This window comes from Equus quagga, chromosome 4 (assembly GCF_021613505.1).
Source record: "Equus quagga isolate Etosha38 chromosome 4, UCLA_HA_Equagga_1.0, whole genome shotgun sequence".
Lineage (NCBI taxonomy): Eukaryota > Metazoa > Chordata > Mammalia > Perissodactyla > Equidae > Equus > Equus quagga.
In genome coordinates this window covers 70,969,657-70,997,419 of record NC_060270.1, presented here as the reverse complement: position 1 = coordinate 70,997,419, position 27,763 = coordinate 70,969,657, and the positions used below count along the sequence as shown (strand labels likewise).

General features: G+C 36.1%; 1 protein-coding gene across 4 annotated transcripts in view; it reads right to left on the bottom strand.

The window, feature by feature from the left end:
- The window catches only part of PTPN4 (protein tyrosine phosphatase non-receptor type 4), a 210,180-nt gene that overhangs the window by 9,625 nt on the left and 172,792 nt on the right, over window positions 1-27,763 (bottom strand). For 3 of the 4 annotated variants that reach the window (XM_046658299.1, XM_046658300.1, XM_046658302.1), the window contains 11 exons: window positions 27,093-27,252; window positions 22,968-23,051; window positions 22,820-22,876; window positions 17,620-17,776; window positions 14,277-14,443; window positions 13,375-13,465; window positions 13,229-13,290; window positions 9,293-9,439; window positions 7,463-7,591; window positions 4,381-4,529; window positions 2,981-3,116 (listed from right to left, as the gene is read on the bottom strand). In XM_046658299.1, the coding sequence (XP_046514255.1) occupies window positions 2,981-3,116; window positions 4,381-4,529; window positions 7,463-7,591; window positions 9,293-9,439; window positions 13,229-13,290; window positions 13,375-13,465; window positions 14,277-14,443; window positions 17,620-17,776; window positions 22,820-22,876; window positions 22,968-23,051; window positions 27,093-27,252 (1,339 nt within the window). Of the gene's footprint in view, window positions 1-1,959; window positions 2,629-2,980; window positions 3,117-4,380; window positions 4,530-7,462; window positions 7,592-9,292; window positions 9,440-13,228; window positions 13,291-13,374; window positions 13,466-14,276; window positions 14,444-17,619; window positions 17,777-22,819; window positions 22,877-22,967; window positions 23,052-27,092; window positions 27,253-27,763 lie in introns of those variants that run through there. The other variant, XM_046658301.1, reaches the window with a different exon arrangement.

Genomic DNA, 27,763 nt, shown 5'->3' with positions numbered 1-27,763 from the left:
TTTGATTGTGCTTCACTTTACTGTGCTTTTCAGATCTGCATTTTTTACAAGACCCTCTACCAGCAAAAAGATTATAACTCACTGAAGGTTCACATGATGGTTAGCATTTTTTAGCAATAAAGTGTTTCTAAATTAAGGTATGTACATTGACTTTTAAACATAATGCTATCGCACACTTAACGGACTACAGTACAGCGTAAACATAACTTTTACATGCACTAGGAAACCAAAAAATTCGTGTGACTCGCTTTATTGCAGTGGTCTGGAACCGAACTCACAATATCTCCAACGTATGTCCGCATAGAGAATTCTAAGGAAGCCACTTTCATACACAAAAAACTACGAGTTAATAAATGATTTCAGTAAGGTTGCAGGATATATGATCAATATACAAAATCAACTTTATTTCTATACCCAAGCAATGAATAGTCTCAAAATGAAATTAAGAAAACAATTGCACTTACAAGAGCATCAAATAGACCAAAAAATTTAAGAATAAACTTAATAAAAGAAGTCTAAGACTTGCACATTGAAAACTACAAAACATCATCAAAAGAAATTAAAGACTAGCATAAGAATAGACATACAAATCAACGGAACAGGATTTAAAGTCCAGAAATAAACCATTACATTTGCGGTCAACTGATTTTTGAAAAGGGATCCAGAGACAATTAATGGGGAAAGAATAGTCTTTACAACAATGGGACCAGGACAACTGGATATCCACATGCAGAAGAATGAAACTGGAATCCTACCTCAACTCAAAATGGATTAGACACCTATATGCGAGAGCTAAAATATAAATGTATTGGGAAAAACAGGAGTAAATCTTTGTGACCTTGAGTTAGACAATGATTTCTTAGATATAACACCGAAAACATGTTACTAAAAAAAAAGATAAACTGGACTTCATCAAAATTAAAAACTTCTGTGTTTCAAATGACATAATCAAGAAACTGAAAGGACAGCATGGAAGAAAACATAGATCTGTAAGGGACTTGTATTCAGAAAATATGAAGAACTCATACAACCCAACAACAAAATGACAAAAAACCAAACTGAAAAAAGGGCAAAAGATTTGAACACACAGTTCTCCAAAGAAGATATACTAATAATGGCCAATAAGTACATGAAAAGATGTTTGATATCACTAGTTATTAGGGAAATGCAAATCCAAACCACAGTGAGGTACAACTTTATATTCATAAAATAGCTAAAACAAAAAAAGATAGGTAGTAACAAGTGTTGATAATGATGTGGAGAAAGTGGAACCCTCTTATACTGCCAGTGGAACTGCAAAAAGGTACAGCCGCTTTGAAAATAGCCTGGCTGTTCCTCAAAAGGTTAAACAGAATTACCACATGACCTAGCAAATCCACTTCTGGGTATGTACCATAGAAAAATGAAAACCTGTTGACATAAAAACATATACACAAGTATTTATGGCACCATTTTTCATAATAGCCAAAATGTGGAAACAATCCAAATGACCATCAACAGATGAATGGATAAACAAAATGTGGTATATATCCATACCATGGAATATTATTCAGCCAAAAAAAAAAAAAGGAATGAAATACTCACACAGGCTACAGAATGGATAGTCACTTAAATATTATGCTAACTAAAAGAAGCCAATTACAAAAGACCAGACTATATGATTCCATTCAATGAAAGGTCCAAAATAGGTAAACTTATAGAGACAGAAAGTAGATTAGTGGTATCCTAGGGCTGGGTCCTGGGGAGGCTGGGGAAGGTATGAGGGCAAATGGGTATGGAGTTTCTTTTTGGGGTGATGAAAATGTTCTAAAATTAGACAGCAGTGATGGTTGCAAAACTGTGATATACTAAAACCCACTGAACTGTAAACTTTAAAAGGGTGAATTTTATGGTATGTGAATTCTATTTCAATGAAACTGTTCTAAAATAAAAAAAGACGATTTATATGAGACAACTGGAAATTTGAATACTGGCTATTTGGTAATAGTAAGAAATTACTGTTAAATTATACTTAGGTGTGATAATGGTATTGTAGTTTTGTTTAGAAGGAAAAACACTCCTTATCTTTTAGAGATATACACTAAAATATTTATAGACGAAATGGTATGATGTCTAGGATTTGATTCGAATACAGGGAGAGTAAGTGGTAGTATAGGTGAAACAATACGGCAAATGTTGGGTCTGAGTACTCAACATAGTGTCCATTATATTATATTGTCTATTTTTGTGTTTCAAATTTTCTGTGATTAAAAGCTAAAAATGGCACACACTTATTAGATCACATAGATCAATTCACTTCAGTAACCTTAATGCCACCAACAAGGCTAAGATTTGACAATGACTTAATATAAAAAATAATCTTAACATTAACTCTAAAATTTCATGATTCCCCCTTTTGATTCCTGGAACATAATTCAGTGTCAGTGTACAATACAATAAGTCAGTGACTTAATCGCTATGATATTTTTGTTTTTGTTGTTGCAATTTAAGTTCTTATGTAAAAAAAGAAATGCCATTTCACCACAGCTGTTCCACTGAAAGCAGGTCTATCAAGATTCTCCAGTTCACTGACACCGTTGTGCACAGCATTCCACTTGACTAAATAACACGGGGCGAGTTCCTCTGCACCTGTTTAAACACTCAAGAGTTAACATGCTAGGGTGGTACTGACAAACATTTTCTGTAAAAGACCAGACAGTAAATATTTTAGGTTTTGTAGACCATATGGCGCCTGTTGCAACTTCTGAACTCTATTATAGTGTGAATGTAAACAAATGAGCATGGCTGTATTCCAAGAAAACTATTTACAAAAGCAAGTGGCAGATCAGATTTGGCTCATGGGCAGTATTTGCTGACCCCTGTGCTAGGGATTGTTAGCTCCTGGCAGGGAATTAAAAAGACAAAAATATGGTATGGAATATATATCGATAAAAATCATCACATTGAGAATACGCACTTGTACATGAAGTACAGTACTTACAGGTGTTTGGATCATCATGGCTCGTTGATCTCTCATTGTTCTTACAATGTCTAGTGGATAGACTGGTTGATTGCATTCAATGAGACACATGGCTGTTTCCATAGTAATAAGAACCCCGGTTCTTCCAATCCCGGCACTAAAGTAGATAAATATGGGGCAAAGTCTTACTGATACTACTCTGGTAAACAACTTGTGGCTTTTGTGCAGAAAATTAAAGTAGTGAATCATAACATAGTAGAAGAACAATTTGATTTTAACGGTTGATAATACAAAAGTAGCAAGCCAACTAGAAAATATTTTGAAAATTGAAAAAATCTTCACACTTAATACAGATTAAATGGTTTGCATCCACCCGTTCCCCCATTGTTAGTCGTAAAAATACTATTTTAAAAGAGTTACGTTTTAGTTTTTGAAATCTGAACAAGGTATAGATGCTCATTGGAGCAACCCCCCTTTAAAATCTGAAATAACGGAATTACAATAATAAATCATTAACAAATGCACAAAATATTTTACACTCTCAAATCAGTTTTTAAAACCAAATTTAATTTTGATTAAGCTTTACTGTTGAGATAGTCAAGAACAACTTTTTGAAGCATTCTCTGTGAATAGGGCTATATTAGCTATGGGGGACTTGGGATATGAAATGGCCAAATGTGTTCACCATTCCTGCCATTTTCCCTCTCAATATTTGGTCTACAATCTGTTTTGATAATTTGAAAGACTGCTCTTAATAAGTGCTGGAAAGTTTAAGGATAGATACCTCAATACATCCTCTGACTAAATCATTTAATAACAGAGGTGGCCAGGATGGGGAGAACATAATTTTTGTCTTCAAATCTCTGGGTCAGTGACAGTGAAGGCTGGAGTCATTGTATTCAGTCCTTTGAAGGCAGAAGGGGGCCTGAGTCTGAAAGGAAGGGAGAGCAGCCTACCACTGTTCAGCTGAAGCTCTTGGAAGCAGCACATCGTGTGATGGTATTGGGTGGGGCCATTCCAAGAGAGGTGAAAGTACTTGCCCACTGTCCCCAGAGGGGCCACAGGCCCGGAAGGAGTACCGTGCTGGGAGGGGGAAATCTAAACCTGAGGATGAAACCTAAAAGCCTACAATATTGTATTTCACCAAATATAAGATACCATCAATTGTAAGACATCCCAATTTCAGAGATGTTAAACTATGAAAAAGACAATCTTCTGAGTGCAATAAAGTATTATTTTTACTTCTTATGACAAAATTTCTGCCAATCACATGTTGGAACGTACCTTTGCTTTCTACATTCAGAGCACAGCTTTGAGTTCTAATTATCATAGTTACAATCACAACTGAAGGACAAAATAAAATATGTATTTCCTTTTAAAAATGACATATCTAGCCAGATGTTCGATCATAAGAAGAATACCTGCAATGAACAACAATAGGTTCTTCCTTGCCAGCCCTCTTACTTCGTACGTGACAGACAAAATCCAGAAAGTCACTTGAATCATCAGGGACTCCATGGTCAGGCCAGGCTATGTACTGGATCTGAGTAAGCTGACGACTCTCATTTTTCTAAGTGTAAAGAAAAATTATTTACCTTGACTTAGGAATATCTTTAAAATATAAATACATATTCGTCTTTTTTTTTTTAAAGATTTTATTTTTCGTTTTTCTCCCCAAAGCACCCTGATACATAGTTGTATATTCTTAGTTGTGGGTCCTTCTAGTTGTGCCATGTGGGACGCTGCCTCAGCATGGCTTGATGAGTGGTGCCATGTCCACGCCCAGGATCCGAACCGGCGAAACCCTGGGCCACCGAGGCAGAGCGCGTGAACTTAACCACTCAGCCATGGGGCCGGACCCAAGAAATCATTTTATAGAAACAGTTATATCCATTTAAGCTCCAGCTACCTGGATCATTACTGTTCCTATAACTCAATTTCTATATTTGTAAAATATTTTAAAGATGATAATCAAGTAAACAAGCAAAAACAAGATCCAGAGAAATGTTTAAAAAAAAAAAAGCTAAAGAACTGTTAGTGAGCAAAACTGGTAAAGGGAAAAAATGTTTTTATGAACAAAGTTGAGTTAATCCTAAAAAACACAAGTGAAATTATGGAAATTAGGAAAATAAATTCTCAAAATAAATGTAGACTAAAAACTGGAGATCATAAAAACACTAAGTCAAACCAGGGCTTAATTCTTTTTTGGAGTCAGGATTGGTATAACGGAGAAAATAAGATATTGGAATTATATATCGCCATTCAAATTTTCACTCTGCTAGTTGAGGCACTTAATATTTCAGAGCCTCACTTTGTTCAACTGACAAATGAAATAACACCTATACCTAAAAGAGACAGTCTTATGTTGAAAGGGTTCTATGAGAGGACCTATAAACCACCCAGTTAGCTGTTTGGAATTATATGCTCAAGAAATGGGAGCTATAGACATTCAACACTATAAAATCTATCTATTGTCATTTACATTAAAGGAAGAATCCAGAAAAGACCATGAAAGAAAAAGGTAATTAAGAAATGGACTAATGAAAAAATTTCTGAAGAGACTTCAGTATAATTTGATAGTTAATCTTTCAGAATTCTGTAATTCTGTAAAATGAACTAAAGATATCTAATATAGACTACCTTTATTAATATTAACATAAGAATTTAATGCTACTAATAAATCTACAAGAACAGGTAATGTAAAATAATACTCTACTAAATTTTGGGGCAGTGTCTGTCTGTCCGTCAGTCCATCCATCCACGTACATATTTATGGTGGCAAATTTATATTCCTATTTATGTTTGGCTCAAACTTCAGAAACTAATTTGTGTTTTCAGAAACTAATTTGAAACTAAAGCATAGTTCTGAGGCACTCAGGGTTTGCAAAGAAAAGCTACTACAGTATATAAAACTGCCATGGATAATCTATAGGTGAAGTACAATAAAGAGACTGCGCCAAAGATAGAAATAATATTTTATGGAACCATATGCAGCCCGTCTTTCACATCTCTTTGGGAAAATGAAGACCTCTCTTACTGGCTGGCCTTGTTACATTAGACCATGAGCTACACAGTCTAGGTCCCTAACCCACATTCATTCTGATGGACTCTCTAGGCCATTAAGATTTTGAAACTTTCTATTTAATTTTTTATTTTATGTAACTTTAGCTTTATTGCATGTCAGATTCCATTAATATAAATCAGCACAACTTCTAGCTCCTTTCCTTTTGGTCAGTAAGGCTCTGTCTTGCTGGGCTCCTTTAATCAAACTCAGGGAGGTGGGTGGAGGGCGGGAAGGGATATGGAGTTCTCGTTTCTTAACCATTGATGGGACAGGCCTGGGACTTCGTAATGTCAACAAAAATCCCTGGAATACAAGAATTTAGTTAAGAAAGCTTTACTGTTTATACATTACCAGAGAGATGCAGCCTTTGGCAGCAAACTGTAAGTTTGCTCCGGGAGAACAAAGGGAGGGGGGCTGCCTTTTATAGAAAAAGTTTCTGCCCAGGCTCCCGCTCAGGTGTGCTTATGCAAATAAGTCCTGATTGGTTGGCACTGGCCACAGTTTTACTGGTTAGGTCCAGGTGCCTGTTAGGGACTTTTGTAAAATCAGAAACTTTGGCAGAGTCAAAAGCTTAAGAGTGCATTCTGTGGCTTTTCCAAGAACAGGGTATGCGACTGTATCCTGGTCCCGTCATGGCCACTCGACTCCATTCTGTTTTTAGGTTCCAGTTAGCTACAGAGTCCATCTTATTCTCAGGGTTCTCTTTTTAAAATTTCATTTTGTTCCACACTAGCAATCTTCTAGTCCCCTTCAAAACCAAAGGTGGCCAGCAGGGGAATACCCAGCTGCAGATAGTGCAAGTGGGGTGCACTGTCTCCAGCAGTCTGACAGGACTGGCAGCGTGCTGCCCTCCACACACATCTCCCAACTGGGTTAGTGAGGCAACATTTATTAATCAGTTTCCATTTCTGGCTCTCGATTTGGAAGCCAAGGGGAGTGACCCAGGTGGCAGTCAGAAAAACTAGCAATTTGGAATCTGTAATTTACCTGCTGTCAGAAGGTCCTGCCCAGAGGTTTTCCTACTTAATACTGAGGAGACTGTGAAACTGCTCTCCTCTCCTCTTTTAAAAAAGGGGAATAATTTAATAGCTTTCAATTGTTCTTTCCATCTCCACAGACGTACTTTACTGATATAACTTGGAGGAAGAAATCTTTATAGCAAAACACACCCCTGGTATAATTTTTATGAATAGGCAGAGTATTAAGAGTAATAAGTATTATTTGCTAGATTCTTTTTTTACTGACCACTCATATTTACCTATAGAGATGGGAAATAGATTTATTTTAGTAGGAGAATATACTTCATAAGATTCCAAAGCATCCTAATTAATTTTTAAATATTTCCTAGTAACCAGGAATCAGACGAAAAACATTTTTAGCTTCCAAAGCCTTCACCTTGAATATAACAGTTCTAACAAATGGATATCCTGCCTTCCTACCTCTTGGTTAAATAGTGTCATCTTCCTGAAGATACATGCAGTGTTTCCTTCTTCTGAATGGCAGGTGACTTGGTAGCATCCATAGGATGAACTTCCTGTGGGTTCTGGCCAATACTGGTGACACTTAACCTGACATCAATAGATTTAAGAAACATATATAATTTAGGTTCTCCAATTTTTTAAATGTTTTAATTTTAAAGAACTTCCAAACTTAACAGAAAAGTTACAAGAATAATTTAATGAACTCTCATATACTCTTCACCTAGATCTGCCAACTATTAACATTTCTTCTTTGCCAATTTTTTTCTCACTGAATCAATTACTACTACGAGGGTGGCAAAATGGTGCACTAATTTTGATACTTTTTAAATTTAACAATGAGAAGGAATCCTCAACCAAAATGCCAAATGCAATCCATTTATTTTCATAGTTAGGGTTTTTTTTTTGGTGAGGAAGATTGGCCCAGAGTTAACATTTCTTGACAATCTTCCTCTTTTTGCTTCAGGAAGATTGTCTCTGAGCTAATATCTGTGCCAATCTTCCTCCATTTTGTATGTGGAACACCACCACAGCATGGCTTGAAGAGCGGTGCCATAGGTCCATGCCCAGGATCCCAACCTGTGAACCCCAGGCTGCTGAAGTGGAGCACACGCACGTAACCACTACGCCACCAGGTGAGCCCCAGTTAGGATTTTTTTAAAAACAGGTTTACCGACATGTTAATTCATATGCCATACAATTCACTCATTTAAAGTACACAATTCAATTATACTCACAGAGCTGTGTAACCATCACCACCATCATTTTTAGAACATTTTCATCACTCCCAAAAGAAATCCCATATGCTTTAGTAATTGCTGTGCATTCCTCTATCCCACCCTCCTTCCCCAACTCCAGACCTGGGCAACTGCTAACCTTCTTTCTGTCCTCTGATGGATTTGCTTATTCTGGATATTTCATATAATGGAATCACACCTATGTGGTTTTTGGTGACTGGCTTTGTTCACTCAGCATAATATTTTCTAAGTTCATCTGTGTTGTAGCATGTGTCATTTTTCCATTCCTTTTTATTACCAAATAATATTCAACGGTATGAATATAGTAAATTTTATTTGGTGCATATGCACTGTTTGTACTTTTTGGCTATTATGAATATACTCCTATGACCGTTTGTGTACAAGTTTTTATGTGGACATATGTTTTCAATTCTCTTGGGTATACAGGAGTGAAATTGCCGAGTTATAGTAACTCTATGTTTAGCCTTTTGAGGAACTGACAGACTGTTTTCCAAAGTCGCTACATCATTTTACAAACCCACCAGCAGTAAAAAGAGGGTTCCGTTCTTCCACATCCTCACCAACACTTGTTAATATCTGCCATTTTTATTTTAGCCATCCTACTGGATATAACATGGTATCTCATTGTGGTTTTGATTTGCATTTCCCTGATGACTAATGACGCCAAGCATCTTTTCATGACTTTATTGGCCATTTGAATACCTTCTTTGGAGAACCATCTATTAAGATCCTTTGGCCATTTTTACATTGGGTATTTGTTGTTGAATTGTATGAGTTCTTTATATATTCTAAATACAAATCTCTTATCAAATGTATATATTAATCATTTAAATATAACAATGATATTAATAATGGCTAACACATCACATTTATTATGTTAATCATAGTTTTAAGCACATAACCACGATGATTTTAATCATAACACCACAAGAAAGGAAGTTTACAAAAAAAACCTAAATCAACATGAATATTTTGACTATACATGTAATTTGAAAATAGCCCAAGCAATATTTAAGATTCAAGTATGACTTACTCTGCCACGTTCAACTTGTGTGGTCAACATTACAACCATGGAGGAGCCTTGTTCCCAAGTCATCTGCCAAAAATCTGTACAGGTGTGGGGTAATGGCCCTTGACAAGCAATGTACTGATTTATAATGCTAGAAGAAGGGATTTCCATCTAAAAAGAAAAGGACACAAAAATAAAATCTTTTGCATTATTACTTTTTACTATGATCAAGCATATGAAAATCATCTACTAAATGATAACTGAATACAACTAATCTCAATAAATTGAAAAGTCAGTAAAACAAATCCTTATCAACACTTTCTTATTTTATCTGTAGAAGAAATTTCTTGGAAATGTCTAGAAGTTATATTTACCTTTCAATTAATGGAAATAGGAATTTAAATATTTTCCAAAGCACTACTATGGTTTTAAGAGCAGTTTTACAGAGAACCCTATTTCAGAGGCAGAGACTTAGTACAGAAATAAAAAATATTTGTCTCTAAACACTGGTAAAATTTGTGAGGAACAAAAATTATGCCATTTGTTTTCGTTTAGATTTTACATATAACATAAAAAGACACTAGAAAATTGTTTTAAATTCATTATCTTCAGAAAGAAGTAAGATCATGAGTATCTGGGGAAGAAGAGAAGTCATCATCCTACTACATTTCGAGATTGAATTAAAAACAGGAAAAGGTGACATATTCACATGGTAACTGGAAGAAAACCAAAGGGTGAATAGAGTAAGAAGTCTCCCTCCCATCCCAGCCTGGTTTATGCCCAGGAGGGCAATTCTTCTTTCTAATTTCCAATATATCCTTTCAGAGATATTCTATATATAACACACAAATGTACACACAATACTATCTTCCTTTTTTTCTGTAAAATGGTAGCATATAATGTTGTTCTGCATCTTTTCCACTTTATCTTTGAGATCATGTCAGATTAGTACATAAAATTTCATTCTTTTCAATGGCTCCACTATATAAATATATCATAATTTATTTAACAGACGTTTAAGTTGCTGCTAATCTATTTGCTACCATAAACAAGGCTGCACTGAAAACTTTTGTAAACCTAACATTTTTGTGCACATGAAGAAATACATTTGTACGGGCAACAGGAAGAAATGAGAATGCTGGATCAAAGTGTACGTGCACTTAAAACTTTGACAGATAGTGCCAAAATGTTCTCCAAAGAGGTTGTACGATTTATACTCCCACCAATAATGTAAGAGGAATGCTTGTTCCCTGATAATCTCCTTAATACATCCATAATCCCTTATCCACAGTTCTGAAACTCCCAAAGCTCTGAAGTCTAAGTTTGTCTCTTTTTTTCGTACACCTGACCAAATGAGACCTGACTGGACTCATTTGACAGCAATATCTGACCCAAATTGATCTAAGACTATTTAAAGTCTTTATTAGTCCCACTTAGTGGAAATATCCATAGTTTGCTGTTGAATATCAATACATTCATTACAGGATAAAGTCCCACAGCTTATGGAGGACGTTACTTATTACAGTACAGGGTTTATGCACTGAATAACCTCTCAAAAATACAAAAAATTCTGAATCCCAAAGCATACGTAATCCCTAGTTTTCACATAAAGGATATAGACTTGTATATGGTATTATCAAACTATTTTCCCCTCCCCAAAGCCTCAGTACATAGCTATACACCCTAGTCGGAGGCCATTCTAGTTCCTCTATGTGGGATGCTGCCACACCATGGCTTGATGAGCGGCGCATAGCTCTGTGCTCAGGACCTGAACTGGCGAACCCTGGGCCACCAAAGTGGAGTGTGCAAACTTAACCACTCGGCCAGAGGGCTGGCCTCCAAACTTTTTGACACTTCAATCTAATAGGTGAAAAATGGTGATTCCTTGCAGCTTTTTTGAGGAAGATTAGCCCTGAGCTAACATCTGCTGCCAATCCTCCTCTTTTTGCTGAGGAAGACTGGCCCTGAGCTAACATCCATGCCCATCTTCCTCCACTTTATAGGTGGGACGCCTACCACAGCATGGCTGGCTAAGTGGTGCCATGTCCGCACCCGGGATCTGAACCGGCGAACCCCAGGCCGCCAAAGGGGAACGTGCAAACTCAACTGCTGCGTCACCGGGCCGGCCCCTCCTTGCAGTTTTGATTTACATTTTTTTTGTGAATTAAGTTGAGCGTATCATTCATTTAACTGTTTGGTTACTGTTGTCCTCATTATTCATGGATTCTGTATTTGCAAATTTGCCTACTTGCTAAAATTTATTTGTAACCCCAAAATACTTGCAGGGCTTTTGTGGCTATTTACAGACATGTCCAAAGAGGTAAAAAATTTGAGTCACCCAATGTGCACATTTCCAGCTAATGTTGAATAAAATGCTGTTTTGTCTTCTTGTTTCTGCTCATATTGTAAACAAGTGTCCCTTCTGTGGACTGTTTAGTCCATGTTTTTTGAATTTGGGGACTGGGTGTTGGTGATTTCACTGTTTAAAATGGTGTCCAAGGGGAGTGCTGAAGTGCTGTGTAGGGCTCCTAAGTGCAAGGAGGCCATGATGTGCCTTATGGAGAAAACACGTATGTTAGATAAGCTTCCATCCAGCATGAGTTCTGGTGCTGCTAGCCTGGGTTCAATATGAATGAATCAACAATGTATATTAAATAAGGTATCTTTAAACAAACAAGGTTATGTACTGATCAGTTGACAAAAATGTTACAACTAGAGGCTTAGAGGAACCTAATCCTCTATTTCCCCTTGGAGCAATGATTCAGTATTTGAAAATTCAGTGTTCATAATAAACTATAACTACCACAAAGAACAAGATGACCGTATTTACAAAAAAGTGATATATTTGGACTTTGAAAAAAATAACCTGGGGGTTAGTGTTTATATGAAACGAGACCGGCCATTTGTCGACAGTTCTCAAGCTAGGTAACAGGTTTATGGCAGGAGGGTTCTTCATACAATTCTTTCTACTTTTGTATAGATTTCACAGTGGCTGTAAATATTTTTTAAATGTCATTTGTATTTCCTTTTCTATGAATTGTCTTTGCATGTTTTCCATTATTTTCATTGCACTGTTATTTATTTTTCTTATTCATTTATAAAGCTCTTTGTATACACCGAAGAAATAAGCCCTTTGTAGTATTTTTTAAATTCAGTTTGCCATTTGATTTTAGAATTTTTAAGCATCCCCCAAAATTAAAATGTTTAATTTATAGTAAACTTTATATATAAAATCTTTTCTTTATAGCTTAGACATGTGTCTAAGCCTAGAAAAATCTTCGCCTTTAGGAGATTTTAAAAAATAATCACATATTTCCTCCAAGTACTTTCATGATTCCATTTTTTACATTTATATTTTGATATATCTAAAATACATGTTGGCATCAAGAAGGGGTAGGTGAAGTATTTATAGATAAATGACATAATGTATGGATCTATTTCAAAACAATCTGGATGTGAGGTATAGGTGAAACAAAGCTGGCCATGAGTTGACAACTGTTGAAGCTGAGTGATGTGTATATTCATTTTACTTTTTCCTCTACTTTCGTATTTTTGAAATTTTCTGTATTATAAAGTTAAGGAAAAAACTAAGTAATAATCCTTTTCTCCCACCAGAAGGGAGCAAAAACCTCCGTACAAAGATATGTTCTAGACAGTTGACCTAACCAATTCACTAGATAATCTGTTTTATCTTCAATGATTTAAAAGGCTGTTTCTATCATAAACAAAATTCTAGTACTTAGTTTATTTCTGGACTAGAGTATTCTATTCCACTGCTCTATGTGTGTATTAACACGCCAGTACCAAACAACTTTTTAAAAATTGTATAATATTTTTCAATTGTCTGAAAGTTTTAATATTCTTTCAAGGTTAGGCTTTTAACAAAAAGGGATAAATCTCAGATGTTTACAGTGGCCCCTCTTATTCCAAATGACAAAGGCATAATAAAAATAAACTTACATTTATATAATTTGCATTGATATAGTCTTCATTACCCTTTAAAATGACCCGTGTAGCATCATCTGAAAAAATTCAAAAGAAAGAATATTTTAATAAATTTATGTTAAAAAGATGAAACTTAACATAAAGAGATTGTAGATACTTACAAGGCGAAATATCTCTGTATCTATTTTTGGAAATGTTCTGAGGTAATTTGGCACAAGACATTGTCATTCCAGGTTTTTTCCGATATAGTTGCTAAAAAAAAAAAAAAATATAAGATGAGTCCAGCAAGTCATCAAGAGTTTCTGTTTTGATTTCAGACTTGTTTCTACGCTAACAAGAAACAGGTGTTTTCCTTTGAACATCTTAGCTATACAACAACATACCTGAGGCTAGCAGCGTACTGAACCAGATTTGTAAAGCTGAATTCTGCATAATTTCTGACATGAATTATAGATCACATTTTGAAAAACGGTAAAACAAGTGAAAACAATTTTGCTTACAGTAAAAGTTTTGAATAACAAACCTGCAGAAAACATTTAGCTTTCATCTCATTTGGAGATGTTTAGAGTATATGAACCAAGAACTTTTTAAAAGAAAAACTGACATGCCCCAAATGTTTTATAGTCACTTATCTGTAACATATACTTCAGAACAACAAATATTGATGACGGCCAACTACACTGACAAAGATTAGGGAAGGATTAAATATGAGAAGGTACAAAAGTGATTTTCTTTTAACTCAGGATTTCTACAATAGCCTATTTTCCATCTGTCACCTTTCATAAAAACAGAAATTTTAACTGCAGGAAAAAATTTAGTTTGATGACATACGTATAAAATCTCCCTATTCCTCTCTTTTAAATAGACATCTATGTATATGACCACAGCTAGTATTTTGGGAGCAATTTTAAAAACTTTGCATGTTAGAACTCTTTTATGTCCAACATTTATCAGAATACCATTTTAATTTATAAATTATAACTGACAGTAGATCAGGCAGTTAAGAAACCATGAAATTAATTAGAAAATGTGGGCAAACATCTTTCCATACAGTATTACTTACATCAAATTGTGTCAGAATCGTCCCAGTGATGAGCCCCTCAGCTAGCTGGCTCATTGACTCCCGCAGGGAATGGTCATCCTGATGAACGTTATCCAGTGGAGTTTTCTCAGGAATGTACTGGAAGTCTGGCTCATTTTCTAGCTTTTCTTCCACTACATCATATACAGCTAAAAAACCAAAACCAAAACCAAAAAAGCCACATGGAAATTGTAATGAATTGGTGAAAAGAATTTACTAAAAATGTTCTTTAGTATTCATAATTCATCAGATCTGAGTCTGCTGCCACCGTGTAGAGACAGAACGTGGCTGTGGAGTTGAAGAACTTTGCTGTACCTTTAGGGAAAAGAAGAGTTCTTGGAAATATTGCTGAAAATGTCTATAACTTGAAGAGACATTAAGAAAAAGAGGAGCTGCCGAGAAGCAGCTCTGAACAGACCTGCCCTTAATTTGTGGGACCTAGGGCAAGAGTACAAACAGACATACACGTCTTGATATGAAAAGTCACAAAGAAATTGAATAGAGTGCTAAACAAAATATGTTTTAACCTCTTTCCTTGACATACCTACAAAACAACCTGGGAGGCCATATTTCAAATGAGAACTCTAGGCAAGACTTCATGGTCATATAATGTAAGGAGAGCCAGACCCTAGACTCTGGCCTATAGCTCACCCTGCTTCTCTTCCCACCCTCAGCTCCACTCATTAACATGGAGGCCTATGAACATATGCGTGAACCTCCCAGCCCATACGTAAGCTTGTTCTACACCTCTCTGCAAATTGCTGCCTCTCAGTCACCCTGTTAGCCTAGGAGTACATATACCACGTGATCCACCCTTGGGAGTATGGACCTGGGAAAAATGGCCACACAGGTCCAGGCAGTGGACTCAGAATTACTTGGACAGAGAATTGAGGGTTATAAAAAAGTGGTCTAGAAAGGAAGGTGATGGCTTCACAATGCCCCCTTGGTCCTGAAAAGTCCTGACCCCCATGGGGAGAGGTAAAGCTGAAGGAGAGCCAGCGTACAGCCCTCTAGAGGGTGGGGCCAAGTTAGGGGCCTCTTTTGCCCTTGTCTAGGAGAGCTTTTCCTGGTCAGATATGTATGCACTTTTAAGAAGAATAAATTTCTGAAATGAAGAATGAAAAGACAAAAATGTATGAATGTATTTTGCCTAAGGAGAAATAAGATTTAAAGTGGAAAAGACTAGGAAAACAAGCTCTTTGTTTTTCTAGTTTTCTAGTATTTTTGGCAAATATAATTAAAATTTTGACTATATGTTATTTTAAACAAAAATCGACATGAGAGACCCACACTGAAAGCGACTGGAGGCTCTAGTCCAGATTTTGACAATAAAACAATATTAGAAAGATCTTTTGCCAAGAAGTAAGCCCTAGGTGGGATCCTCTCCTAATTTAAAATATAAATGAGGTAATTTGGAATTGCAAAAAGGCATGGCTTTTCCATTATAGGGACTTTTGATCATATTCTGGCTCCGTACTAGTCATGAATTTGTGAGCAGATAACTGAATGTCTTGGTGCCTAAGTGTCTTCAAATATAAGATTGAGATAATTCATCAATCTCATTGGCTAGCTGAAAGAATAAATGAGAATATACAAAAGAGCCCAGGTGCATGGAAACCATTTAATGACGGTTAATATTATTATAATTATTAAGTTCTTTAGGATCTGTTATCAAGAGAAAACAGAACAAATAAATTGAGAGAATATTATTCTTAGTATAAAATTTAAGTTGTTTTATGTGACAAAAATTCCTAATAATTAATCACCTAAGTATCCGGTCTAAATGAACGAGCTCCTTGAAAAGTAAAAAGAGAATGCCTTGTTCAAGTCCTTTTAAGAAGAAAGCCAATTCTAGACCATAAATGCAGAAAAACACAAAGTAGAGAAGATAAAACGAATATTTTCTTTTATTCATTAAAATAAATGAATTTATTTTTGTACACAAGAGGCAAAAATGAGTTTTTTTAAAGATTTTATTTTCTCTTTTTCTCTCCAAAGCCCCCCAGTACATAGGTATATACTTTAGTTGTGGGTCCTTCTAGTTGTGGCATGGCCTGATGAGCAGTGCCACGTCCACATCCAGGATCCAAACTGGTGAAACCCTGGGCCGCCGAAGTGGAATGCGCGAACTTAACCACTCAGCCACAGGGCTGGCCCCTGTATTTTTTTAAAGGAATTTTCTTGCGCAATTTTGCTGGGTTGGGTGTGTGTGTGTGGGAATATGCAGAGTTCTAACTACATTTTACTTTCCTAGGTTATATATTCAAGAACTGGCAACATGACATTAACCAATAATTACTCTTGTGGATAAAACTATGATTAATAAACTGTTCAGAACAAAACTAGATGTCTAATGCTGGGATATAAGCATATAAAATTTTTTTCTCGGAGGAGAGTGATAGAGTGTTGAGGGAACTTGAAACAATGCTGAATAAACACAAGCTAAAGGATCTGGGATCGTTACACTGGAGAAAGGGAGGGGGTATCTGGTAAAATTAGCTATTGTTGAAAAACTGAAGGAAGAGGGATTGAACTTATTCTGCAAAGCACAGAGTGACAGAATTAGGAACAATGGGACTGAAGGAAGATGGATGTTTAGTTCACTTAATAGTTCAAGCCATCCAAAGGGGGACGAACTGCTTCAGGAGCCACTGAGTGCTCCACACGGGCAGGACGTTCTTGAGGCTGTTGAAGAGAAAATTCAAGTAACCAGCAAAGGAGCCAGAGCTTATGGTATTAAGGTTTCTCCAAATCTGGGACTCTGACTATGAATTAAGAAGCCAGCTGTCCAGATGAGGAGATGACATCATTAGGCTAGTGAGCATTATCTACAGAAAACACAGACAGGAATAAGAAAATTAACTACAGCTTGTTTCGGTGTTTTCTAAAAGTGAAACAGAGTTCAAAAGTTACTCATTCATTCAACAAGTTTTTTTATGAAGTCACTACTACGACCACTACCACCACAACTGCAGCTGGGGGAGAGGGAGCCATTTTAGCTACGGCAGTCAGGAGAGGAGGACATTTGAGCAGACACCTGGATAAAGTGAGGGTATAAGTCATACAAAAATCAAGAACAGAGTTTTAGGCAGAGAAACACCAAGAAAATCGGCATACAAGAGAGGAGAGTGAGCAAGGCTGAGTTAGGTATGCAAAAGGGCCAAGAATCTGGATTTTATTCCAAGTGTTAATGGAAGCCACTGTGCTCTGAGTAGGAAACTGAAATGACACAACTTACGTTTTAAAAAGCCCACTCTGGCTGCTGTGTCTAGTAGTAAACAACAATGAATTATGAAAAATATCCAGTGCTACAAAGAGGACTTACCGTTAGGTCGAACTAGAAGTACGAGTTCCCCAGAATCTCTCTCACAGCTAGCTTTAATAAACAGGACAACCTGATCATGAGTATGTTCTGCAATGTCCTGACCATTGATCAGTACAACTTGGTCCCCTTCATTCAATCGAGGGACACAGAGGTCAGCCTGTAATGTAATGCAAATAAGGTTTCAGATCTGCACATGGCTTTCTGAAAGGAAAGCACAGGAATTTATTTTCATAGATTCCACAGCAGGAGAACTAAAACTACATACAGAATAGCATCTATCCATTCATCTAGCAAAAAAAAAAGTAGAAATCTAGCTTTCCCATGACGATACTCATTTTTTTTTCTTCTTCATTCAACTTTTTCCCTGATGCCCTATTATATGGCTAGACATCCAGATAAGACTAATGATTTCAAAGTGCATAGATACAGGCAGCCCTTGCTTTGCACTGTCCAGATGAACACAAATTTCAGTTATCACAGTTTAGTTAAATAACACCAGTCTCCTAACAATATGGTTCAAATTTCAGTTACCACAATATATTAACTGTGAATAATCGCATAAAGTCAAACTGTGCCGCTAGCTTGTTAGTCTAAAAATCACTACATAAATAATAGACACACATCATGATCAGTGACCGATCACATCACGTCTTTCAAAGTCTCTTGGTGATTTGCTGCTGTGCATCTGTTCCTCAGTTCATGCAGAGAGAGCAAAGCATGTACTTTTGTTGTCTCTTTGTCTGCCAGTGATAAACCTATGTAAAAAATGAATAATCGAAAGACGGAATTGGCCAAAAAAGTTAAAAGTGCAGTACAGAAACAAAAAGTGATACTGCTGGAAGTGAAATTCAAATTGAACATAAATAGAAGAAATAGCTGACCATGGAAATATTGACACTACTACTGTTTGAGAGACTCTAGATGTGCAGGAAAAGAAATTCAGTGAAGGTGAACTTAACATAAAAGATGACAGTGGCTGTGACTAGAAGGATGAAGAAGATGTCCTGGAGCAAGTGATGCCGGCAAGACACTTATTAAAAGAACTCTTGGAGATATTTTATAAGAAAATACAAAGGACAAAATATTGGGGGTGGATTCAAATTTAGAAAGGATTATGACAATTTGCCAAGGCAAGAAAAAATGCTCACTTTGTATTTTAAGTTATATGACAAGAAGGAGACAGGCACTGTTCAAACTACTTGTGGTAAATCTTCACAAAGAAATAAAGCACTTTAATTCCCGATGTTTCTAATGTTTTGAATTACAGGATACTAAATCAGTATTAGTTTTAGTATTTTTCATTTCCTTTACAAGAGAAAGTAAGAGAGATTTTAAGGTTTTAATAAAAAAATCCCCATTGATTATTAAGATCACTATGCACAGTTTCAGCTTGTGAGGATTGTCCGTATTTTACTGAGAAAACAAGTAATTAAGCTAAAAGTGACAAACAGAAAAATGGACAGCATGTTTCAGGAACAGAGCAATGAGAACACATGTAAGTCAAGTTTGAAGGATGATAGGTTACAGAGAGAAGGAAATGACGGGGTTGGACCTTACAAAAAAGGGAACTTCCTCTGGCAAAGGCTTGAAGAAATGAAAACACAACTACTCAAATTCATTACAAACACAAGGTCAATAAAATCCAACAAGGTATTGTCAACAGAGGAAAGAGCACTGGTCTAGCAGCCAAGTTCTTCCTCTGCTGCTTATAAAATGTGTCATCTTAGACGCTGGAAACTCTGAAAATGGAGCACATATCTGCTCTAATTATTTCATTGGGTTGTGAAGATAAAAATGAGATAATTCAATGTGAACCATAAACATTTGGAAAATTCACATTTAAGGTTATAACCATTCTCTCTAGTTGCTTCTTTCTTTACTTCTTGTAGTGGAGTAGATGCCATTCAGTAATTCCTCTGCACTAGCAGCATGATGCTTTTGTGCACCAATTTGATCCCAAGTTTTTGTAAATGCCTTTCAGGTACCCAAAGAATCATAAATTGGGAGGTGTTAAAGGTACTGGGAGAAATGTAAAGGGCTATAGCAGAATGAGTTCTCTTCTCACCTTACTTTACGAATAATGCAGTTGGTGGAAAGAGGAGGTAGTCTACATGTTAAGGAGAGGATAGCTAGGAATTCCTCTTACTGTACCTTGCATACATCTACTGATACTTCCAGTTCAGAGATTGTGGCTAACAGGGTGGTATATTTTCCAACAGGCTACAATACGCAGATTTTTTTTTACCCATTATCACTGCAGGGAACTTTCTTGTACTTAATTTGCTTTTTGTAAGGCATGTTTACAGTTTTTAATTTTCATTTCATTCTGATTTGGAAAGTCTAGATAAATTGTATACTAAAATGAATTTTGTTGGAGCAACAGCTATTGCCTCAAAGGTGATCAGATAGGAAGAAAAATACGACTTGAATTGGGAATTATTTTATCCATTTCAAAAGGTGTCCAATATAAAAAATGACATTAAAATATCTGAAACCCTGCCCTTTCCTCCCAATCACCTAAAATGAGTTTTCCAACTGGAAGACTGTAATGGTCTCTAAATTAATAAAATAATATAAAATGATAAATTTCTAGAGTTTTAATTTGCTCTAAATTCAGCCAATATTTACGGAACACAGTTCTACATGGCAGAAAGGAAAAATCACCAATAATGTGTATAGCTTAAAAAGAAAATTTAGAGTTTCAAAATTCTGTTTGGAAATGAATCTGTCTATATAAAGTTTCCTGAACATCCTTGACTTTAACTGAAAACTACCCACATTCACTGTTCAGAAAATCAGTATTTCTTTTGTGTCATTCACTGACTATTACAACTGGAAAACAAATAAAAAAAGGTTTATAATCTTTTCTAATTATAAGCATGTTTCCTAAAACATGCTCATTGTCATGATTCAGACAATTAAAAAAAGGGAATATAGACATGATAAATACCCAAATACCAGTAATTTCAATACCAAGACAAAACACTGCTAATATTTTTAGCATGTTTCCAGACTTTTAAAATGCACACAACTCACATAAAAAGAAAAAAAACTGGATCAAACATATATGTGGAATTACAATATGCATTTTCCATATCTTACGAACATTTTCCATACTTCTATAGAGCCACATCATTCATCATTTCAATTGCTGCAAAGCCAACGCATAATTGCACCAACTCTAATGATGTACATTTTGATTTTCCTTCCAATTTTTAACTGTTTTAAACAATACTATAGTGAACATGCTTCTGTATCCTTTGTTCCCTAGTCCAATTGTTTCATTACAGGTAATTCCTAAAAGTGCAACTGTCAGGTTGAAAGATAGCTTATTTTTGATTTTAAAAAATTTTAGTTTAAATTTTTGTTTTTAGCAAAGTTATACATCACACAATTTAAAGAGCTGAGTAGGTCTATAAGATTATTAAGATAAGAAACCATTTCTTGTATTCCTCCCTAACATCTCCGCCTCTCTAGAGGGAACAAATTCTTTCAACATTTTTACTACATCTTTTGTATTTACCTCAGTGTCTCTAAATATTCCCATTTTGTTTCTTCTCAGTTTTCTATTTTAGACATTATCTAACTCTCTACTTGATAGATGAGAATTTAGCAGTCCATCTCCTCATCTACAGTCCCAAACAGATACATACTTCCCATTAAATATATACTAAATAATTTTGGACTATTTTCCTCCTCTTTGTCCCCACCCTTTACATGCATAGTAGGTTCAAGACTCATTTCATACCTCATACCCCTGTCCCACACCCTCTGACCACAAGAGATTTGTTTAAAAGACGACATCTGATCCAAGCTGGATCTATGAAGGGTTTACTTGCCAGGAGTCTGTAATTTGGACTGAGAGTTGGGTTGCTGAGCTGGCAATATAAAAAACTGGAAGTTACTGCTAACCATATCCTAACACATGGACTTAGGAGAATAGTGGTAGCTATTCAATTTCTATTTAGCAGAGATTTAGGACTCACAATCTTATTTGAAGGTAGAGTGTGTGCGTGGTGGTGATGTTACAGGACTTGGCTTGAAGCTTCCACCAAGTACACTGTTTTTATTTAGACTGTGTTGTGTTTGGAGCGACTTGAGAGAAGTGGCTGATTCAGTGTACAAATTGGTTTGCTCTGAGAAAGAAGAATGGAACACTGACATAAAAAGAAACAGAGATACAAAATATAGAGTCTTGATTTTTAAAATTCTTTCTAGAGGTCTAACTGCATTCCTGTACTTGGATTTTGTGAGATGCCTCTATTGCTATATGATAAATTTTGTATTTATGCTTAAGCCAGGGATATTCCAGGAGTATCCTGTTATTTGCAACCAACAAACTCCTTAAAAAACCAGAACCAAAACTACCTATCATGATATCCTTGACGAATCTTGACCGCGATCTTCAAAACAACTTTGAGGTTGCTGCAAAGCACCAAAAAAAGCATAACTGCCCTTTTTCTCTCAGGCTGCTGGTTCATACATTTCCCAGGACAGAGAGAGAGTTAATTGACAAAGGGAGCTGATTGAAAAGTCCTGGAAGACCATTTAGGTAAAGTAGGCAGCAACATAAATGGGAATTTGAAAGCAATATTTGCTACATGTAAGAGCAATAAAGATAATGCACCCACAAAACTAATTAAGAATTGTCCTTATGATGAGCAGACAGTTCATGAATGCTGAAGCTGGAGGGGGGGTTCATCATAATGGGTACAAATAATGTTTTCTCTACTTTTGTTTACAATGTGTATAAATAAAAAGTTTTAAAGTGTCCTTATAGGGAAAAAAAATCACTAGTACCATTTCTATTTGAAGTAAAAATTTTAAACAGAAAGGCAAATGGAATGTAGGTAAAGAATTCTAAATCAAAAAGCAAGCAAACAAGAAAGCAAAACAAAAATTATACCTCTGCCTACATTTTGCTATTTAAAGTAGTTATTTTGATAGAATCTATTAATACTTTAGAAGGCTTGGAAGTCATAAATAGCTTCTTTGTAAAAACAAAGATTTTAAAAACTCTTATATAGACAGGGAATAAATAAAAACTAACTTCCTGGCAATTTAAGAGATTTAGCCAACAACGTGATAGTTGACAAATTAACAGAAATGATTAAATTTCTTCTTTTATTTAAATGAATAAAAATAAAATAAGTATATATTCTTGAAAACAGGATTGACTTGCAAGATTTAGATAACTCACAGGTGTTCCTGGCGCTACTCGGGACACGATCACAGGCATCTTCTGATCATATCCTCCCTTAAACAGAGCAAGTCAATTATTAGTCAAATATTACCAAAATAGGAACATCTTAATTTAAAAACTGAGGACAATATAAATTCTAGATTACCTTTACATTGAATCCGAACCTTCCATTTTCATCAGGTTTCATTCTGATGAGAACAAGATTATCATGTGGAATACCACCATTAGGCTTAAAAAGACAAAAATAAAGAGCTTGTGATTTTCTTCACTTATAATCTATCCTTCAGATATACATGAAGCATGTCTTTCGTATGTTGCTATTATCTGTAGCACAGGAATCATAATTTAAGTTAAAATGTTAATTCAGGAAAGTAAATTTTGACTAATAACCTGCAGTTACGCCAACTAGATACATTCTCTCATGTCTCCTTGCCACTGCACGCTAGACTGTAAGTGTCAAGAGGAGCAGGGGCTTTGCTAATTAATTAGCCACAGCATCCCTAGAACCTGGCTCAAAGCTTTGCACACAGCAAGCGCTCGTAAGTCTTACATGAATTCACATTACTCTTTTTTTTTTAAAAAGATTTTTTTATTTTTTCTTTTTCTCTCCAAAGTCCCCCAGTACACAGTTATGTACTTTTAGCTGTGGGTCCTTCTAGTTGTGGCATGTGGGACGCTGCCTCAGCGTGGTCTGATGAGAGGTGCCATTTCTGTGCCCAGGATCCAAACCGGCAAAACCCTGGGCTGCTGAGACAGAGCACGCAGATTTAACCACTCAGCCATGCGGCCTGCCCCACTCCTTTTGTTTTTTTAAACCAGCTTTATTGAGATATAATTCACATACTACACACTTCTATACACATACTATTCACTCAAAGTGTATAATTCAATAATTATTACCATAGTCACAAAGTTGTATAAACATCACTACTATTCAATTTTAGAACATTTTCATCACCTCCAAAAGAAACTCTGTATCCATTAGCAGTCATTCTTCACTCTTTTGCCCTTAAGTTCTATTCAACCACTAATCTATTTTCTGTCTCTACAGATTAGACTGTTCTGGACATTTCACATATATGGAACCATATGACATATATGGTCATTTGTCACTGGCTTCTTTCACTCAACACGTTTTATGCCTGCTCTTTGAGGAAAAGTATATGGCTAATTCTTACTTATCCTTCCAGACACAGCTCAGAGATGATCACTTCTGGGAAGTCTTCCCTTAACTCCACAGCTGCCTTAGTTATTTTTATATACTTGCTAATTCCCTATAATCACTTCTAATTATAGAACTTATATTGCCTTCAAATTGTCTTCCTATTTGCTCTAAATCCCATCCCCTCTTCCATATTCAAGGATATTGCTATAGCAATTCTCTACCCTCCTGCATTATCCATTTCCCCCATCCTTCTGGGAAATAGTACTTCTCCCATTTAAAAAAAAGAACTCTCGGGGCTGGCCTGGTGGTTAAGTTTGGCATGCTCTGCTTTGGCTGCCCAGGTTCACAGGTTCAGATCCCAGGCATGGACCTACACCACTCATCAGCCATGCTGTGGTGGCAACCCACACACAAAGTAGACGAAGACTGGCCACAGATGTTAGCTCAGGGAGAATCTTCCTCAAGTAAAAAGAGGAAGATTGGTGACAGATGTTAGGGCAAATCTTCCTCAGCTAAAAAAAAAAAAAAAAAAAAAGAGAGAGAAAGAGAAAGAAAGAAAAAGAAAAAAGAAAAAGAACTCTCTCTGGACTCCACCTCCCCATCCAGCCATCCAGCTCCTGCACCATTTCCCTCCTTCCTCTTGCTGAGGAACTTCTTGAAAGAGTTGTCTACATTTGCTGTCTGTTTCCTCAAATCCCATCCTCTTACAGTCAGCTTTTCACCCCCAGTACTCCATCTAAACTATTCTAATTAAGACCACCAAAGATTTTCACATTGCTAAATCCAGTGTTCAATTCTCAGTCTTCATCTTACTTGACTTACTAGCAGCATTTGACAAAGTTGGTTATTCTTTCTGTGACTTTCTTCCTATCAGCCAGCTCACTAGTTTTCTTCCTACCTTTCTGTCTGCATTGTCTCAAGTCTCCTTTGCTAGTTTCCTTCATCTTCCTTTTAATTTGGAGGACCGAAGGCTCAATTTCTAGAATCTCTTATTTAGATATCTACACCCACCCCACTTCCTTGGTGATTTCTTCTTCTCTCATGGTTTTAAATGCTCTTTACATGCCATCAACTCTCAATGTTATAACTCTAGCTTGGACCTCTCCCCTCAACACCAGAATCATTTCTCCAAATGGATCTCTAATAGACAGATATCTCAAACTTAACATGTCCCAAATTGAGCTCCTGATATTCCTCTCATACCTGCTCTACTTGTAGCCTTTCACATCTCAGTAAATGGCAACTTCATCCTTCTAGTTGTTCAGGCCCCAAACCTTGCTTTTATCCTTGATTTCTCTCTTTCTCTAGTACTCCACACCCAATCCATCAGCATATTTTGTTAGCTCTACCCTAAAATTATATCCAGAATACAGCCAGGTCTTATTCCTTCCACTGCCACTACCCTGGTCCAAATTACCATTGCTTGCTTGGAATACTGCAAAACCTCACAACCAGTACTGTACTTCTACCCTGCTTTCAGTTTTTCAATACAACAGCCAGAGTGATACTGTTAAAACTTAAGTGGCATCATGTTATTTCTTTCCTCAGATATGTCCATTTGTTTCCTAACTCACGTAAGGCTAAAAAAAAAAAAATGTTTACAAGACAGCCTTTACAGGCCTTCTCCTGTACCTGTTTCCTCCTCTTTGGCTTATTCTGCTCTAGCTACACTGATTCCCTTGGCGTTCTTTGACCATATCAATCATACTCCTCCTGTCTTTGTATCTGCTATTCCCTCAGCTTACCTGCTCTTCCTCTAGATATCTACATGGCTTATCACTACGTCCATGTCTGGCTTCCACTATCTAAAATTGTAACATTCTACTCTTGAAACTCCCTGGCTCCTTCCTGCTTTATTTTTCTCCCTAGCATTTATACTACTTAATATGCTATATATATAAATTATTTACCTTGTTAACTGTTTGTTTCACTTCTATCCCAAGAATGTGAGTTCCCTGAAGGCAGAGTTTGCTTTTTTTTTCTATTTTATTTCATTACATCCCCAGAGCCTATATCAATGCATGGCACATAGCAGGTATTCAATAAGTAATTTTGCATGAATGGAAAAACAAACTAGATTGTAGATTATTTAACAGCAGGGACCATGTCTTACTTGTCTTTGTATTCCCACTACCCACCAAAGTATCTAGCACACAAAAGACCTCAGTAACTACGAACCAATGAATGAACGCATGAATGAGTAAAACCTAAGAATCACCACACTGGTAGCACTAGAGTTGTCATTCCCTTTTGATTAAGGATTCTGATCTCTCGTTGATGTACCTACAGTGGTGGAGCACTAAGTGTGGGAAAACAGAGTGGCTGCTTCTTGCTTTTCAACTTAGATAATGTGGGAGGACTACGGGTGAACACATGAGAGGGCTACAAGTGCAATGGCCACCAGAAACTTCTGACACTGCCAAGACCTGCCATGGGGTCTCCTGTCCCTGCATCTTATTTCATTCCCTGATGTCCCTTTAAGTTTCCTGAAACGTCCCATATCTCTGTCTGTCCTTATACTTCATGAACACAGTGTATTCTTAAAAAATACTGACAACCTCACTTTTGGTTTATTTATGTCTACTTGAGAAAGCAATGAAAATTCATAAATCAGGGGATTCTAACAATTTACCATTTTGTTGTGGTAAAAGCATGTTGCCTAAGGCAAAAAAATCTTTTATTTATTTTCAGTCTTTTCATTCTCAAAACAATTCATAAATGTATTTTGTAGAGGAGAGTGATCATATACTCCAGGGACCTGTACTCAATTTCAAAAGGTTGATGAAAATGATAAAGTCTCTATACTCAGTGAATTACATAATGACGTTAATGGTATTTAATGGATCATTAGCATTTGTTCTGGAAATGTGTGTTTTGCAAGACTAAAATCAACATAAATTTGTTAAGAATTAACTTCTAGAGCAATGAACACTTTATAAATGATGATAAAAGGAAATTCCATAATTGGGTTATATCATGGGCAAACATATGACGAAAAAGAGAAAGTATATAATTTACAGATAAAATATGCCACTGTAAAAAGAAATTTCATTTCTGATTAAAAAATTTCAAGGAAATGTGAGAATATTTGAAGAAGCTACTTACAGTAGATTTTTCAGGGGAAGATGGAACATCAAATGTTTCATTAATATGGTTTTCTAGGTCTTGTTGAGAATGTGAATAATGAATTTGGTTCCAACTGTTTTTCTTCGATTGTTTGGGTGGTAAAGCTGGAGGCTGCCCATCTCCAGGTGTCTCTTGTGATCTAGAAAGGAAAAAAGGGAAAAGAATGAATATTTTGGAAGTTGTCTTATAGAACTGTTATTTTAAAAGCTAGGGTCAAGGAACTGAGACATTTACAATCTCTAGTAGGAGACAAGCTTTAAACACCATATTTTTGCAAGTGTTACTGTTTAATGAAATTGTTAACTTTGAAAATTTAAGTAGTGAATTTAATTTCCTGCTTTATCGAAGCTATAAACAATTCTACATAAAATAAAATATACTGCCAGGGTATTTCTATGAAGATATATATTAATCTACTATTAACAATGCACACACCCTTCCAAAAACCTTTTTGAAATTATTTCAGTGGAATCACATGGATAGCCAGGCAATAAGGCAGGCAAAGAAAAATCGGAACTGAGAGTTGAGCTGCTCCACAGATAAAACACCTGGTGCAGTCTAGAGAACTTAAGTGATTGGCCCAACTTGTTTAGAGATAAAACATGATTAGTGAAAGTAATGAATTCAAATGTTGCAACAAGGACTAGAAT